The sequence below is a fragment of the Myiozetetes cayanensis genome, unplaced genomic scaffold (genome assembly GCF_022539395.1).
Source record: "Myiozetetes cayanensis isolate MyiCay16 unplaced genomic scaffold, myiCay2020 scf2-11, whole genome shotgun sequence".
In the NCBI taxonomy this organism is placed as follows: domain Eukaryota; kingdom Metazoa; phylum Chordata; class Aves; order Passeriformes; family Tyrannidae; genus Myiozetetes; species Myiozetetes cayanensis.
The window spans coordinates 91,399,992-91,417,837 of NW_026087411.1; the positions used below are offsets into that span (position 1 = coordinate 91,399,992).

Consider the following 17,846-nt stretch of genomic DNA (forward strand, 5'->3'; position numbering starts at 1 on the left):
ACCCTAACCTAAAGTGTGTGTAGCACCAACTACTTTACAATAAAGAGAATTGCTTACCTACAATATCTTCTGATGTAGACATTGTCAGGACATCAAGCTGGTCCCATGGAGTTCCCTTCTACATATCTCTTACCAGAGTTGTATCTAGAGCCTCTGAAGTGAGAGAAATTGAGAAGATTAGATGAAAGCCACTTAATCTTGAAGTCAAATTTGCCCTCCACACAACTCTGCTATCACTGAGGACAGAAGAAGATCTCTAATCAACAAATGTAAGTCTACTAGTTAAAACAACTATTTATCCTTCAGGCCTCCTACAGAGACACTCCTGTCATCTATATCTGTTCCAAATGGCTACAGCTGTGTTCTCCAATGCCAGAGCCTAATAGAAGACTTTGGCTTTTCTTACATAAAAGGATACCATCAAAACCTACAGCAAAAAAAAAGTGTTTTAGAAAAAAAGAAAAAACACCACAAAAAACCTCCAAAACAAAACAACCAAACCCCTCCTTGAACAATTCACATCACACTTGATGCAAACCTCCAGCCGAATTGAGCTTCTTCCACCAACTGATAAGCAACTCTGTGATGACCAGAGGTGTCTGGGGGACAAAGAGGTGGTTCCCTGGTCTTTCAGCCAGATTTAAGTCATGTAAAGAATGCTTCTGGGATGAACCCTCCAGACGTGACAGATCTTGCACTACCTCTCCTACTTGTCAATGCTTGTTTTGATCCCAGAAACAGACAAAGCTCCCCACAGTGTTTCCAGATTAACACACCTGTTTTCAACTTTCATTCTTTTTAGTACAACTATAATACTTGGAGAAAAACACAACACAGCAGCACACCTGCTGACTTCAAATTCCTCTATAAACAGGGCATTTGCACATACTGTTACATATAGGTGATTATGTTACATGACTGTCAAAGCAATTTTTAGTAGCTGTTATTTTATAAACTACCTGTTATAGCCAACATACAGAGAATGGTGAGGAAACACACACATGGTGTTGTAAGAAACAGAAAGTGGTTTCATGATAAACTTACCCTGTGCTTCATGAGAAGTTCTAAGATGTCAAATCCTATGGAAGTACAAGGAAAAAAACAAGACCTACTTGCAACTACTGAGTGCAGTCTTTCTACAGAAAGAGTTCCTCTAAGCCATGCCTTCAAGGCAAAGTCACGCTTGCAATTCATGCAAGTGAGCTGGTTTAGAGGAAACTACAAAGATGTATCTCATTTCTAAAAGTAAACCTATTCATGGACTAACCCCAAATCGCAGCAGTCCCTAACTCTTGAAAGGACAGCTAACCAAGATCAAATAGCTTTTCTAATTTGAGCACAAAAGGGTGTGAGGCTGTGGCTTTTTCATTACAGGTTAAGAGCAGCAGATCAGAGTATAGCATGTGTTCTTTCATCTCCACACTTACGTAAATGTGTACATAGAATTATAGAATCACAGAATTTTTTAGGTTGGAAAAGGCTTTGAAGGTCATCATTGTCCAGCTGTTAATCAAGAACTCTGGTCCCCAAGTGCCACATCAACACATGTTTTAAGTAACTCTAGGGATGGTAACACATACACTTTCCTGGGCAGCCTCTTCCAGTACTTGACAATCCTTTCAGTGAAGAAATTTTGCTTATTTATCCAATCTAAACCATCACTGGTGCAACTTGAGGCCATTTCCCATTTCACTGTAACTTGGGAAAAGGGACCAACCCTCCCCTGTCTACAACCTCCTTTCAGGCAGTTGTAGATGACAATAAGGTCTTCCCCGCAGCCTCCTTTTCTCTGGACTAAATGACTCCAGTGCCCTCAGCTGTTCCTCAGAAAACTTGTGCTCCAGACCCTTCACCATCTTAACTGATAAGTACACCACCTATAAAAGTCAATATAAACTGATTTTTCATTAGTGTGTACTGACCTTATTTCAACTCAAGAAAGAAAGCGGCAGTATGAAAGGACTCAGATGTTTCAATTTTTATTGCTAATCACTTGCCTTTGCAATGTTTCATAACTCTTATCTAGGGCACATTGAACATTGTTTACATGAACATTTTATTCATTTGCTGTAGCATGATACACAAACAGTCACATCACGTAAGCATCAAATACGCAGCTTCATTTTATCGCCGTCCAGGTCTACTCTTCAATACTTTCAAAGTTTTCTTCATGATTGGTCCAATTTCTTCAACAGCAACAAAGAGACCAGTTAGGATTACAGCTATGAGTGACTTAAAATGGTATTAGCATAATATTAAGCATATATTAATAGGCAGGTCAAAACAACTAAATTGATAATCTTAGGAAATTCCATTTACTTTTGATTGGCTTCTTTCCATCTTGAATCATGACACCTGAGCTGGAACTTCCAGTGTTGCCAGCAGGAATCAGATTTGATAATGTGTTATTTCTGTCTCTGCTTTCTGGAATCCTTGTTCTTTTAGAAAAAGGAAGTAAAAAAGTTAGTATTTGATATCAAGCTACTATTTGCTCCTGCTCATTTGGGGGAAAAAACCAAAATCCTGATCAAACAAATTTAAGAGACTTTCTCTGTTTCAAAATCATAAGATAATTCAGGTTAAAAGGGGTCACAGGTCCCCCATCTTGTCCATTTTCATTCTTGCATAAATTTTAGACTTATAAGATTTTATTTAAAATTAAATTATCAGAGTTTGTGACAGATCAAAACAGTGAGCAATATCCCTGTGATTCATAATGCCCTGTGCTCTAGTTTGTTCTCTGTGTTTATTTTCCTCTGTGAACACAGCTGAACTGCTAACTAGCTCTCTGACAGAAAATAAGGGCAAACTTAAAAAGAAGCTTGTATAAGAATGAGTAACTAGGAAAAGGCACAATAACTAACCCTAAATATCCAATCAATAGGACAAGACCTGAGGCAGATTCTTATACCTCCTGCTAAAGACAGTTAAACCAACACAGCAATCACATGTCAGCATGATGTCACTGATCTGGACAGCCTTGTCCACCTCAGAGCCAGTCCCTGACATCTGCTGCCAGTGCTCACATACCACTGTGCACTGAACTGAGAACAGTGGCCTGCTGGGGATCTGCGTGTCTGCCTCGGGACCTTCTTAGCTCCTGCAAGACCAGCTGCTTAAGTGAAAATTTCAGCTGTACAAATTCTGCAGTTTACAAATATGACAGCTCAAAGCAATGAAGTTTAACTTATCATGCCTAAACAAACCCTTGTTTCTCATGAAGGCAAAGCAACGACTCTTATGGCTTCTTTCGCACAACACCAGTTCTTCCTAATTTATCATGCCTGGGGTAAAAGTCTTGAAGGGCTTGGAGTACGTCATTCAGCTACTGGCCCAGTGATTACTGGAGCAGAAAGGACATATACATTACTGTACTTGAAGCACCTAAAGGCTGGAAGGCTGGTCTGTCACAACACAGAATCAACCTCCCACAGAGCAGCTGAAAGCAAAAGCCTAACCTGAAGTGCCTTAAGGTACTGCCTTGGTGGGGAACTATCTTTCCATTGAAAACAACAACAGTATGGAAAGAACCTTCCGGATCTCATCAGCTAAGGGTGCACTTATGAAAAGATACCTGGTAAAAAAGCTGACTTTAAGAAATTACTTTAAGAAATACATCCAGGCTGTCATTCCTGCCCCATACCACCACCATCTTGAGCAGTAAGTCAAGGCTATTCAACTAAGCTTCTGAAATTCAGAGAGGGGAAAAAAAAGGAATGAAAGCACACCAAACAAATAAACAAAAGAACCTCCCAGTTTTAAAAGTTCCTGATGTTCATTCTGATCAGCTAAATTACTACAGGCAGCTGACTGGGATTTTATCAAAGCAGAAGAACCTGTGAGGCTACTAGGCAGGTTTATAAACCCAAAACATCAACAATGGAATCTCCCCAGGATGTCAAGCAGCTTTAGAGTGATCTGGACAAAAAAACCACCATCCACTCACACTCTAGCTGAGAGGGTGAATTCACAACTAGCACTTTGGAGAAATGTGGGATGGCAATGCGCACATGGCGCGGCACAGAAGCACGCACAACTTAAAAGGCAGGTTAGTTTCTAGCCACCAGCCACTTAAAGAAAGGAAAGTAAATAGAGAGTTATTTAGAACTTCTAAACTATTTTGCAAGCAAGCTTTTGAACTGACAAAAGACACTCAAACTCAAATTAAAAGCATTGTACATAACACTTACTTGTACTTCTGTATGGGATGAAATGGGGTGACAGGTCCTGCTGTCCCATGGATTTCTTGCTGTCGGCGAATGTCCCTGGGTGGTTTTGCTGCACTGCTCATATAAGCCATTTTTACTTGTCTACCTAATATAGAAACAAGGAGCAGAGGATATGTGACTTTTTATGCCTTTTATATCCAAAGCTCTTTGCGTTGCTGCTTAGGATCCTCAGTCTAACCAGTAAGGTAAGATTTGTCTAATGCATAATACTTGCAGCATACAGCAAAGTATTGTACTAGCACATGCATTTAGTTTTTCAGCAACTTTTAAATTAAGAACAGTGTTTGTTCTTGATGACTTCTAGAAGTTCAGCATTAGTGTTCCCTGCAAACAGATCACTAAACCCTACATATTATCAAGAACAACAGAAGAGATTGGGTTATGTAATTGGAGGAGCTAACCAGATTTTACCTTTTGGTTTCTCAGACTGAGCTGAAAGAATATTTTTTGTAAGCATCTTCAGTTTTTCTTCTCTCTGATTAAACAGTCTCAAGTACATTTCACGCCAAGACTCATATTCCAAGAGGCTCTCATTTTTAAAGTCTCTCTGGCAGTGTTTCTTCCACAAGTGGTCAGAGTCCTTTATAAACATCTAATTTGAACAAAAGATATCTTAAACCAAAGATTTAAAAACACTTTCAAGAGTACCTATTAGCTGAGCCTGAAGACGCAGCCCAAACCCTTGGTGGAGAAAGGTGCAGAACAAACCCCATCACACGTGCCATCACCAGTACCCACAGTGTGAAGTGTAGCAATACCTTGCAGATATACTGACTTCAGCCTAGAAATCCCACAGCTTCAAACAGCAGAGCCCTACGCTGGAGTCAGTAGGCCATGCTTACAGTCTAGACTTGTGTTTACAGCACAGGCTCAGGCCGCTCCAGCTCTCCACTTGAAGCAAGCAGAGAAAAGGCAAACTTGCACTATGAAGGGCTACACACTGAGAACCTCAATGTCCACATGCATCATGGAGCTGAAGTCTCAGCAGCATGCATACTAAATCTACCACACACATGAAATCTCACTCCAGCTACTTCTTGACTGGTATGCTTTGCAATCTTAAGAGTTTGTAACTTGAACACAGTTGGTTCTATTACAACTTTCCCACCAATTCAGTGTCAAATACTGTGATCATCTTTTTTTCTTTCTTATTTTTGGAAACAAAAATAGTTTTCTATGTACAGTCTTTCACTTAGTCATCAGGAATAATTCTCCCAAATGTTTTAAATCCTGACACTTGAGAAAGGGAGTCTTGATAATGATAGCTTAATTCAAAGAAATTAGTATGCAGGACAGAAACCCAGTGCAACCCATGGAGTTGTGGAACTCTGTACCTCCCTGAATTTAACAAGGCAGAATTTACCAAATTGCATTCCTCTATTCGAAACAACTGCTCTGGTGTGCAACGTGTTAGCACAGGTTCAAGAATTTCAAAGGGCACACCTCCTACTTCTTGTAGCACTACAAAAAAGTAGGTAAGGTACTTTCAGTATCTTGCTTATTTTACTCAGTGGGTAACACCACTCATCAAGCAGTTTAAAAGTAAAAATACAAGTCAAATTTAGCACACACTAACAGAACACTTCCTGAAGTCAGGCTATGAAAATATTTAGAGATCAGCAGTTCCTCACTGACTAGTAGTTATACCTGAGGACAGATAAAGCATCTTTGAACAGTCATTTCCCCATCTTTACTGATGTGTATCACTTCCCCTCTCTACCTATGCATGGCATAAAAATGTCTTGATCACTCATTCTAATTTATGTAAGCAAACATCTTGGGCTGAGGGGAACAGCAGACTTCTTGACTTATAATTTATAGGACATTACATTTTAAGTAAAACTGGAACCGGAAAAATTGTAAGCTTTCAAAAAAAACCTCTACATTTTAGCACAGACATCAATCCCTTTTTAAGTGCCTTTCAACTTGCTCTGAGTCATTGTTTGCAGAGCAGGACAATATATTTTAGTAGGCTTGATGTTTGCATGGAGAAAAAAAATCTGATACACTTTCAATCACAGCCTGCTACAAATCCCTTAAAGTACTCACAATCAATATTATTCTGAAGCACACGGATGCACTGTTCATACAGTGTAAGCATCTTTGAAAGACAGACCGTTTTAGAGCCAGAGTAAACTTGCATTTTAGAGTTCACTCTCCTTCCTGGGAATTGAACCGTCTCACTGACTTGCTGAGGTGCTTCCACAACAGGTGCTACAGAAGCTGTAAGCAAAACATCAGCAGGTTTTGCAGTGCTTTAAACATTCAGCTCTGAGATGAGCACAGCTGGTAGGACATGTTACCTTTTCTTGAAAGACAAAGTTATTGCATTACAGTTTTGGGCCCTTGCACATATTATATTGCAGAAGTCCACTCGCCATCATCTAACACCAAGACAGCATGTACACTGCAAGTGAGCTGCACCCACTCAAACATGTCTTGCATTATTTAGCTCCAATCTACATGAGCTGTATTCACACTTGGGTAAAGGAGTAACCTATCTATGGCACCCTGCTGACCCTCCCAGGTTATCCTAGAGAAGCCAGAAGCTACAATAGCAGCGACATTTCAAGACGCCAGTGGTATAAAACCACTGAGACCTCAGAAAAACTGCTAGAGAAACCACTGGCAGTTTACATCACCTACCTATAAAGATGCTAGTGGTTCCCATGCCAAAGTTCCTATACCAAGTGTTTCATGTATTTATTTTACCTGAGGTAGTTTCTACTAAGTCTATTCTTGTCTATACCTTCGACCAGGCAAAAAGATAAATGGGGGTTGTAGAACTACTACTGATTTATGCCTTCTCTAATATGCCTTCTCTACACCTGTGATAACCTTCCACAGTATTTCTTTACTCAGCCAGCCATAAGGAAGGCTTTATAACTCCCTTCAACTTCAGTATGATTTTTACAAGTGAGAAAGTGAAGGTGAAGCCCTTCTTTGCTACGGAGGGATGAGCTAATAGAGTTTATTAGAAAAGAAGATAAAATATCTCTACAGAGACCTGTAAAACCCCATACCATTTCAACCTTGTATACCACTTACCTGTAAAGTCTGCAGCATATGAGTTTGAGATGCCTGTCAGAAATTTAGGTAGTGGAGTATTAAGAAGCTCCTGGAGGGATGCCATCTTAGCCTGTGCACAGTCAAGGAAACAATGCTTCAGCAATATAAATTTGGGTTTACGGGAACTTAAAATAAGCTAAAAAAAAAAAACCACACCAAAAAAAACCCACCCACACGACCAAAACCCCAAACCAAACAACCCTTAAGCAAACCCCAAAGGTAACTAGGATAACTAAAATTATTTTTCTATACTAAAATTTACTCACAGGATTATTTTTCACGGTACCCTTTCTTAGTTTATATAGTCTACTTATCAAGACTATACCACAAAAAGAACTTAGTGTGACATCTGCAATTAGTGCACAGAAAGAAATTAAAGAACAGTAGATCGGTCAACAGGCTTTCAGATAAATCACTACAGAGGCAAGCAGTGAACGAGACAAAACTGCAAGATGACAAAAGTACAATCCTAAAAGACAAGAAACAGCTTTACACCTGGTCCTATCAAGTCTCCTAAATCATGCCTAAAATATTCACAGATAACCCCATAAAAATGGATTGAAAGATGCTGCATTCTGTTAAGTATGGGTCCCTACAAATGTATTATGAGCAGTGTCAAAATTGGGTCTTAGGTGTCCTCCAATTGTAAGTCATGCACTTATAGCCCAAAACTTGCATTGCCTGAACTTCATTTCAGTATCTTCAATAACTTTTCACAACTGCTTGAATATAAAAAGATTTTTCTTCAAGCAGTTTAGGAGCATCAGATACAAGCCTCTACATTAATATTTCTCCATTTGAGACAGAAGATACCACATTCAAATCGCAGATCTTCCACAATAAATAAAGCCTGAAGCTTTCACATCACAGTGAAGATATAATACTGAAGATAGCTCTAATTTCCAGCATGCAAAAGGTTTTAATTTAAAATGTCTAATTAATACACATTTTTAGATATACCTTGGCTCAGGGAAGCTACTCAAGCTTCTTCCTCTTCAAGGAGCTAGGATAGCTCAGATTAAGAACATGTATAATTGAGTTTTATATGCAATACTTTGGTTTACCTCAGTGCATTTAAGGAAGGTTCAGCTCCACTGCAAACCTTAATGTTCACTATTAAAGAACCGTATCATCTGACAAAAAGACTGTGCTGTACACAAACAGCTGCTGCAGCCACAAACCAGGCTGGTCAAGAATGGAAGAAGGGGACATCTTTCCAAAGGTAAATATCTTTGCACTTTGCAGGTCAAAAGCAGACTATCTGATATGAATCAAACACTACTGCAGTATTTGAAATAATCCTAAAAATACAAGTAAGTCAATTGCAAATCCCCAGTATGCAATAAGCACTCTTCCTTCCCCCCTTCTTGCCTCCCATAATTATTGTAATTACAGGTAGTTGCAATAGGGCTGATATATCAGAGTCATGCAATCTGTTCCTTAAAATAAACAGAGATAAATTTCACTGAAATTCAAAGTGCAAAGCATTTGTTTATCTGCTATTACCTCAACCATGTAGCAGTTTACCTTTTTACTGGGAGTTTCTGATTGATCACTCTCACATTTTTTAAAGTCTTCCACTCCTTCTTCTGCATGAGAAAGTTTTGAGGTCTTTTGTGGTAATGACCTGTTCTTCTGTTCACTGCATTTCTTTGGCCGTGCACCCGTAGCCCCAGCCTTCCTCTTTCTTTTATTAGTAACTTGATCATAATTAAGATAGGATTCAAAAGACATAGTAGGGGGCTCAAATTCCTCATCACTAGATAATTTGGCTTTGCTTTTTATGACAAGTTTTTGTTTTGCTTTCTTCACACGTTTAGGACTTCTCTGTTCAGAAGTATCCTTACTAGACTTTTCCCCCAGAGGTGATAAGCCTTTATCGGCTGCAGAGAAATGCTGCTTTTCTGAAACTTTCTTGCTCTCTGTGGAGTTGCTCCCTTTGAACTCACTGTCTTTAGCCTGAGAATTGGTACCCCAGGAAGCGTGCTTAGAACCACTGCTGCTACATTCTTCATTATCACATTCTTTTGGACACTCAGAATCTGTACTTTGATGGGTCTTTTCACTACAAATATGCTCCTTATTCAATGTTTTAGAAATGGGAGCACTGTTGGGACTTCTAAAGGCCTGTACAGGTGCTCTGGACTTCTTTGAAGGCTTAATCTCCTTGGAAACAGAAGATTTTGTCTCACATTTTTCTTTTTCAGTATATTTTTTTCCTCCATGACCACTGCAACAATAGAAAACAACCCATATGCCATTGTATACCTGATGCTAAATTTTTAAACAATCTTTGTTCCTATATTAGTAAAACTAAAACCATTAAAATCACACCATATGTCAACTTTACAAAACCCAGAACTGTGCTCTGCTGTGCTCTTATTTTTCCATTATCAGTACAGAATCCCAGAGAACTGCTCTTGGGTCCAGCACTGCTAAATATTGCAACAAGAATTGACAGCAAGGCAAGTGGGGAGTAGGGACAATCATCAGTCGGAAAACATGCCTGGCAGTACTACTTGCTTAAAACTTGTTGGATACCACATTTCATACAAGTTTCCCTGCATGCTTTAGAACACAGATGTGGTGCTTGAAGTAACTATGAGACAGAATTTACAACATGCTCTGTAGGTGGTACGGATTACAACAGGTCAGCCTTTACAATTTGCTCTTCACAGGTTCTGGTATTTTGCTTTCCTGTTGTTTGAACAACTTCAGATTTAAAATGCACTGTTTAGTCAAACGAAACCCTTGGTTTTCTCAGCTCAAGTGTCTCAAACTGTCGGAGGACTGCAAAGCATCCAAAGCAGAGCGAGCCTGGTCATGGCAGTGGTGGCTGTTTCTTTCAGAAAAGAAACTGCATTTCTTCAGTGTGACTCCTCTGGTATTAGAAGCCCCTCTCAGTCTACAAGAACGTTAAAAGAAAACTCTCTATACAACAAAAGCGCAGGAGAGTTTCCTCCTTTAACCACCACCTCTGGGAAGAAAGAACAAGTTTCCCAATTTACTGAAGAAGTGCACAGCACTGCCCATCATTGGTTAGGGTTAGTCCCTGCTTGTACCAGCTGGGACCTAAGAACTTGTACCAGTCAAAAAACCAGCTGAAGTCAGAGTGCTGACTGGCTACTTGGCCAGTACTAGTAACTTTGACCTTTTTCCTCATATTTTATAATGACATCCTAATTCCTTCCATTCAAGTTATGCATTTGTCCTAATGCAGATTTGTTCTTCCAAACACTTTCCCAAGATTTCCAATCTCTATTTTAAAGTCACACTACAGTATAATTAACTTTTAGGAAAAACGTTCACACCTACCTTTTATTTTCTGTGGAAACAAGCTTTTTCCATTGTTTTACCAGAGTTTTAGCTATATTCCCAGCAGTGACATATTTCCTCAAACTGTTAACTGTTTTGCCTATGCCAGTTTCCTGTGGAAGATAATGCAAGAAAGATGGGCAGAATAAATCACAACTCTCATCCCAAACAAAACCTGTGTTTAGGAAGGCAAATGCCTTTGCCCCTTTGCCTGAACAGTCTAGCTAAATACCTTAATAATCATTTTTTTCTATTACTCTTCAAAGAATTCTCTCACAAACCCCATATTTTTCTTCTTCCCAAAATACAGACACATTGCTTATAATAAATCAAAGCTTCATAGACCAGTGTGATAATATTTAGTATAAAATTCGATAGGATGTGGCTTGGATGAGGATAAAAGTCACAAAAATCCTTACTTGGGCTGCCCTCTCTTTAAATGCATGAAACTAACTTTGAGCTGCTAATAAAAAACAGAAGAGTTAGAAAACTGACCTAAAGAATAGTTCACCCTTATTTGCTTTTCAGTCAATGCTAACATTGATTGAAAGCAGTTTTACACTGAAAAGAAACCAACCCTGATTAGTAAAATTAGTAAAATGGCCTTTATAACCTCAAGTCCCTACTCAGTACTATCATTAACATAATACTGCATTTGCCAAGTTGGATGTCCAGCTTTTAAGAAATGAATCTAACTAAATTAAGATACAGAGCCAGAATTCTAAAATGTAACCTTCACCACCTCTACAACTGCAGACTCCTGACATTTACACAGTAATTCACTACAGAAGAGTTTAATAAATCATTATTGATTGCTTACCACTAGAATATCCAGTGATAAATCCAAATCCTGTAGTACCTTAAGTGTTGTTATGATCTGGAAGGAAACATTAGATTTATTGTTTTAAACAAATACTTGAAATTCTACTCTGTTCTTCTCATCCTCATTCCCTTGTTTGATACAAAAAGACTCAATAGTGTTAAAATGAACACCCAGGGCTGCACATCAGGGCTGTGCTTGCAATCTGTGCTGTGAAACAGTACAGTTCTGCCAACCCCCCAGTTTCAGTAACACCAGAAAATCCAGTAGATAGCTTGAATTTACAACTATAGAGATTACCATAAAGATCAATAATACAGTAGTATGAGGTACATATATATACCATGCTCCTCATGTAGCAGTGACCCTCTTCTGCCACAAAACCAATAGAAAAGCAGCACTAGGCAAAACCATCACCAAAAAAAAAAAAAAAAAAATTAGCAAGTCTCACAGTCAGCAGCACTACTCCTTCATCAGCCCAGGCCAAGAAAGCACAATAGAGATGGTGGGAGCCCAGACTGCATAAAATGAGGTATTGAAAACATAACTGCAATTTGTACATTAACAAAATTAGCTCAAGCTAGAACAGCTGTTTTCTTTAGCACTGACAAAGTGTACACCTGTTACAAAACTCAACATTTCCATAAAAAGAGGAAAGATTTTTTTCAAATACAAAAGGCTCATCTTCCTATGAGGATTTTCTTATAACAAAAGTCTAATTTATAAGCAGAATATAAATTTCTACAGTAATATAATCCAATGTTTTGACAATGGTTATACAGCACCCCAGGGTCTTGCAGCTGACCTTATCCTTCTGTTGTGGTTTAGGAATGGTATTCCCCAGTTTAGTGTTCCCACTGAAACACCCCAAACTGCATGCATGAAGCTATGCTACGTAGGCAACACAATTAATGTACAACTGAAGTAGCAGCATTTCATGGGGCTTTCACAAAGCCTGGAATACTAGTCAGGCGTTTCAGATCACTGACACTTCTAAACATAATATCAGTAAAGCAGCCTACCCAGAAACTTTTTAACTACAATAACAGCTATACTGATTTAAATAACCAATGAACTGTCTTTTATCATATTAGATATTGCTTATGAAATGGAATTGCAGGAGGCGGAAGAGGTACTTAAAAAATGAATACCAATAGAAATTGCACTCCAGGGATATATTTCTCTACTGTTGCCCTAAGTTTTATTGTTCCTGTAATGCCTTAGAAGTGGAATCCCATATGACACTGAATTTCATTGTGTACAGTGGGTTCTATCCACATGCCTGGCATGCAGTTCTTCTGTAAATCATCCATTCTGCAACAGTGCTTCTGAGACCAGAGAGGTTCAGGAAAAATGCTGCACAGCCTGGAAAAATGGTAAGACATGCATAAGACATGCACCTAGGAACAGAGCTAACCAATCACTTGTCTCCCAAAAAGTTCAGGTAGCTACAAAACAGCAGGATACCTACAGAGAAAAAAAAAAAAAAAAAAAAAAAAAAAGAAAAAGGGAAGAAGACTGGGGGGGAAAAAAAAGCTTCCTGACCCAGATTTCAGAACCAGCACAAGGGCCATATGAAGCTCTGCTTGTCTCCCATTTAGGAGTAATACACTCCCCAAGAAAAATAATAATTGCTCACAAGGTTAACATAGTTTCCAATGGTTGTGATTATCAGTGTCAAGTTAGTTCACTTTTTATTTAATTAAAAGAATATATATACCCATTGATTTAATTTATTTTGCAATGAAAAAGAAATAACCCACTGGTAACAGGTTATATTGTGCTATACAAAATGACTAGATACTCAATCACTGCAAACTACTGGGAATAAATCCCATAGGCCAAAACCAAACCTCTGTGTGGAAGAATACATTGAAACACAAAGAGAATAGGGGGTTTGAGTATTTCCTCTTGATAGGTTTTAGACTAATTCTTAAAGCCAAGTTTATTTCAGAAGAAAAGATTCATGAAGCAGGCAATCACTATTCATACGACTTCAAATCTACAAGCTAAATTACAGAAGTACCTAAGTGGCAAGCATGTCCAAAACCAGACAATACATTTTAATGAAAGATTAAACTTGCAAAGTTTCCTAAACCAAAAACTTCACTGTACTGTGTACTGTGAAGCACAAGACAGAGAAAAGTTTTTCACTGAAACTAAAGTTGTTAGAAACACAAACTTTGCTGTCATAATACCTATATAGCATACTATTACAATTATTGTATAAGGCAAAAAGAAAGAAATTAGTCTGTTCTAAGTAGGCCTTTAACAACAAAATGGAGACTGTTGAGGCACCTTGTTCTAACCATCTTTCACCATAGCATTTGTGGCCCATCTAGCTCTTCTTATCTCACTGGACTAGATCCAGTAACTTCTTCCCCCAAGTTCTTTCAAATACACACAATACATATGTAACTCTCCATTGGTTTTCAGACTATTTTATTTCACATATCAGTTACATCTCATGGTAAAAAAAGTATTGAGACTGTGAAGTTTATAGAAAAATCAAGAAAATACCTATTTATTCCTGAACTATTCTACATAATTTCTACATACTGACTTAGAAAGAATGATCAAAAACCTTTAGGATTGTTGGTTTTCCAATAAATGACATTCCAAGCAAACCCAAGACCCAGATCTTCATGCAATATAAACAGACAGCAAAAGCAGAGCCTTATGGACAAACAGAGCTGGCACACACATACCGGTGTGAGACAAAAGCAAAGTGACAACAGAAACAAGAGCAAGCAAAAATGCAGGAGTGGAGGGAAAGCAGGCCGGCATTTGGAAAGCAGAGGGCAATGATAATGAGCAGTGGGTAAGGAAGCATGTGTGCAAACAAAATTTTCTGGAGTCAAAACTGAAAGCAAAGTAGTAATGACAGACCCCAGGTGCATCAGGTTTGGTCTTTTCCCACTGCACCAGTGTTGTTCCATCATCCCTTATACAAGTGTTGTACTGTCTCCTAATTTTTTCTATCTCAGCTTGGAACTTCAGGAAGGATGGGAGCCATTAACAGATTCCCAGGCCATCCGTAGTCAGTGGACTGACTAAACATTTCATTACAGTAACTCTTGCCTGTTTTCTGTCCTTCCTCCTTCACTCAGTAGCTGCAACTCTCTTTCAAAGAGATCCCTATGATCCCTTAGCTCATTCTCTTCTATAACACAGCCTGTGAAATTCCACCAAGTCCACAAATTCTGGCTGAGCTAGACAACTCCTCTGAAAGAGTACCAAGACTCTGAAGACACCTTAGAAAAACTCAGCTCTTTCCCAATCATATGCCCCCAGTTATAAAAAAAAAAAAAAAAAAAAAAAGGCACACAACTGTTTGTCTAAAAAAATGCCTAGTTTTGTTTTCAGCTATTAAATCTAATAATCTCTTCTTGCTAATTAAAGGAGCCTTCTTTCAATAATCTTATACAACGCAGAAATAAATGTAAACATTAATCACACACTTTACCTTGGTTCTTTAGTTTCATTAAGTTATGCCAGCCATTCTCTGGCTGTCTTATTATCTTTTCAGCTTGGTCAGTATTGTTTTTTAAAACAGTCCTCAGAACAGGACATAATATTCCTCTAACTGTCCCTCTAATGCTGTATAGCAGTAATAACATAACCTTGCTAAGCTACCTAAAGATAGCATTTACTCCATAAGCCATTGCATTGTACTGCAATTTCATGCTCAACTGGTAATACATCAGAGCTCCAAATCATTTTCTGAGTCAATGCTTTCCAAAATACAGCCTCCTATCCTGAATGACCTATATTCATAGCTCCTAGCTGTGACTTTCCACTGAGCCATGGTAAAGCACGCGTTGCTCAAATGCATGTAGCCTAGCACACAATCACATTTGGTTTCTAGAAGGGACTCTTCATTTGACACAAATTACTTCAGTATGTGTAGCATTTCCCTATAATGCTTGCGGTCTTCTAAATTAAGAAAGATTTGAGTAGCATCATGTCAGGAACAGATGGATAATCAACCTCCATCTCACCCCAAAAAAAACCCCACCACAAACCCACAACCAAAACCACAAATCAGTATTGTTTCCTGTTGAGGTCTGGCATGTATTTTTGGTGAGTGCAACTGAAATCAGTTTTATGAATTACATCAGGTCCATGACACCACTATTGTAATCACCATTACACAGAAGCAAGTCAAATGCCTTGAAACTTGCATATATTTATGACAATTACTGTCAGCTGAATACAATTTGAGATGAATTTGGCAGAACGTATCTACATAACGACTCACTGAGTGGCATGGATCATGGCACCACCCTTCAATTCTACATCAGTACATCAGTTAGATCTTAAAACAACATCATGCAGCTGCTCAACAAATTCCTTTAAGACCAGTGTCAATGAGGACCATTTCACTAAGCTGTATAAACAATAGCATAGTATTTTTTTCCTGTACCTTCATTAGAACCTTGAGCGTCATTCAATACCTATTCTTTGTCAATTCTCTGAAAATTCACTGAGTAGCTATCAAGCTTCACACATTAAGAGGCTTTTGACATGAACAATTTACGTTCTGCATCTTCCCTGGTTACAATCATATCAAAGACTATTCAGCAATTACTAGAAAGTCCCAAGACAAATATTATTCTCAGTATGGAACAGAAATATTTAACAACACCAGCACTTGCCTAATATTGATTTGTTATTCTTTCCACACATACCTAGAACTTTCCTCTTTGCCTTTAAAGAGGCATTTCTATTACTAGATTTAGCTTCTGTTAGGAGTGCATTTCATATCTGCTATCAGTTTCTCACTTTCCCTACCACTCCTTAGGCCCTTGTTATCCGTAAATATTTCCATTTCACTAAACACAGTTTTACCAGGGACCGCAGAAGTGCTGCAGCACCACCACTAGCCACATTTTATGCAGCACCTACTTGCAGTCATGCTGCATAAAAACAGATCATCTCTTCCCTTAACAAAAACAAATCTGCCAGAACTATTCTCATTTTTTCACTGCAGTTGAATGTGTTCTGAAACTTATTGTTTTGGGATTAATTAAAAATTAATTACCTCTACAATTGCTATTTTCTTTTGCTTTTCTATCTCATGTTCAGAATAGCATATCAACAGCAACCCACTGTACTAAAAAATTCAAATCCTATAATATTTGATAATTTCTGTAGCACGGGAAGAAATCATAGGTTTATGGAACTGAAAATAAAAACTTCCGACAGAAGCATCAACACATATTTGCATTTACAGCACTGGCATTCAAGTAGATAAACCATTATTGGCTAAGAAAATCAGTATTTCCTCTATGTGCATAAATACACACTTTAAAAACACACTGTAGGTATGATTAATAGGCAAGCTTTTCAAGTTCATTAGCTACCAAATACAACGCAATTTCTACTGCTGCCTTCTGTCTCTAAATACTTCCACAAATTTGTATCAAGTTTTAATGCTTTTGAAACCCATCAAAGCAAACGTGTCGTATTTTCAAAGCGAACGTGACCCTAAACAAACAAACAAACAAACAAAACCCACCCTACTCTTTTAATACACCTTCTTTAGTCGAATTGGGATGTATTCATAAAACATTGAGGCCAATCTGGCTGCTCTGTTTGCAGTTCCTTTGGAGTCCAGGCTGTTGCTCCGAGAACGGTGCGTGCCTTCATCCCCCTGAGCCCCATAACCTGTGCCTTCCGAGTGTCCCTCTGTGCCTTCCGAGTGTCCCTCTGTGCCTTCAGAGGCTCCCTCTCTGCCTCCAATGTCCCCGTCTGCCTCTCTGCTCCTCCAGTGTCCCCCTCTGCCTCTCTTGTGCCTCCAGTGTCCCCCTCTGCCTCTCTGCTCCTCCAGTGTCCCCCTCTGCCTCTCTGTGCCTCCAGTGTCCAGCACAGCTTCAGTAGCTGCTCTGACCCAGCTCCCCACTGATGTCTGCGTGCTTTAAATGTTCCTTATCCAGTCCTCGCAGCTACTGAGCAGCCTAGCTGCCCCACAGCGGGTGTGTCACTCCTTCCAGAGACAGGAACAACTTTGTTCTTCTTGCACCGAGAAGAACCACCAGGCAGGGCGTGAGAGCCCCCGCTCCTCTTGATGTGCACCGTTAAAACAAAGCAGAACCACCTATTTCCCCCAGAAAATCTCTTATGAACACAGTGATTGCAGCCCAGCTGCTGTTTTGCTCTCCTGGCCGGGTACCTCCGCGGGCTCCCGGGCGCAGCCCAGCCGCTCCTTCAGCTCCAGCACCCTCCCCGCCATGGAACCGGCACCGGGATCGGCACTCCGCCCCTCCGCCATAACACCGGCACCGGGATCGGCACTCCGCCCCTCCGCCATAACACCGGCACCGCTCTGGCACTGCCCCGGCATCGCTCCGGCCCCGCCCGGGCCGCGCCGCTCCCGCTCGCCCTTCTTGTACCCGCGCCTGCTCCGCCAT

General features: G+C 39.4%; 1 protein-coding gene across 1 annotated transcript; it reads right to left on the minus strand.

Moving 5' to 3' along the window:
• Positions 1–1,968: 1,968 nt before the first annotated feature.
• LOC126640029 (elongin-A-like) lies at positions 1,969–17,846 on the minus strand. Its single transcript, XM_050315498.1, is given in 12 exon segments — positions 1,969–2,186; positions 2,320–2,438; positions 4,197–4,314; positions 4,641–4,821; positions 5,593–5,690; positions 6,279–6,452; positions 7,278–7,368; positions 8,826–9,528; positions 10,614–10,726; positions 11,434–11,490; positions 17,609–17,761; positions 17,763–17,846. Coding segments are annotated over 12 exon segments (1,953 nt in total). The 3' UTR covers positions 1,969–2,124.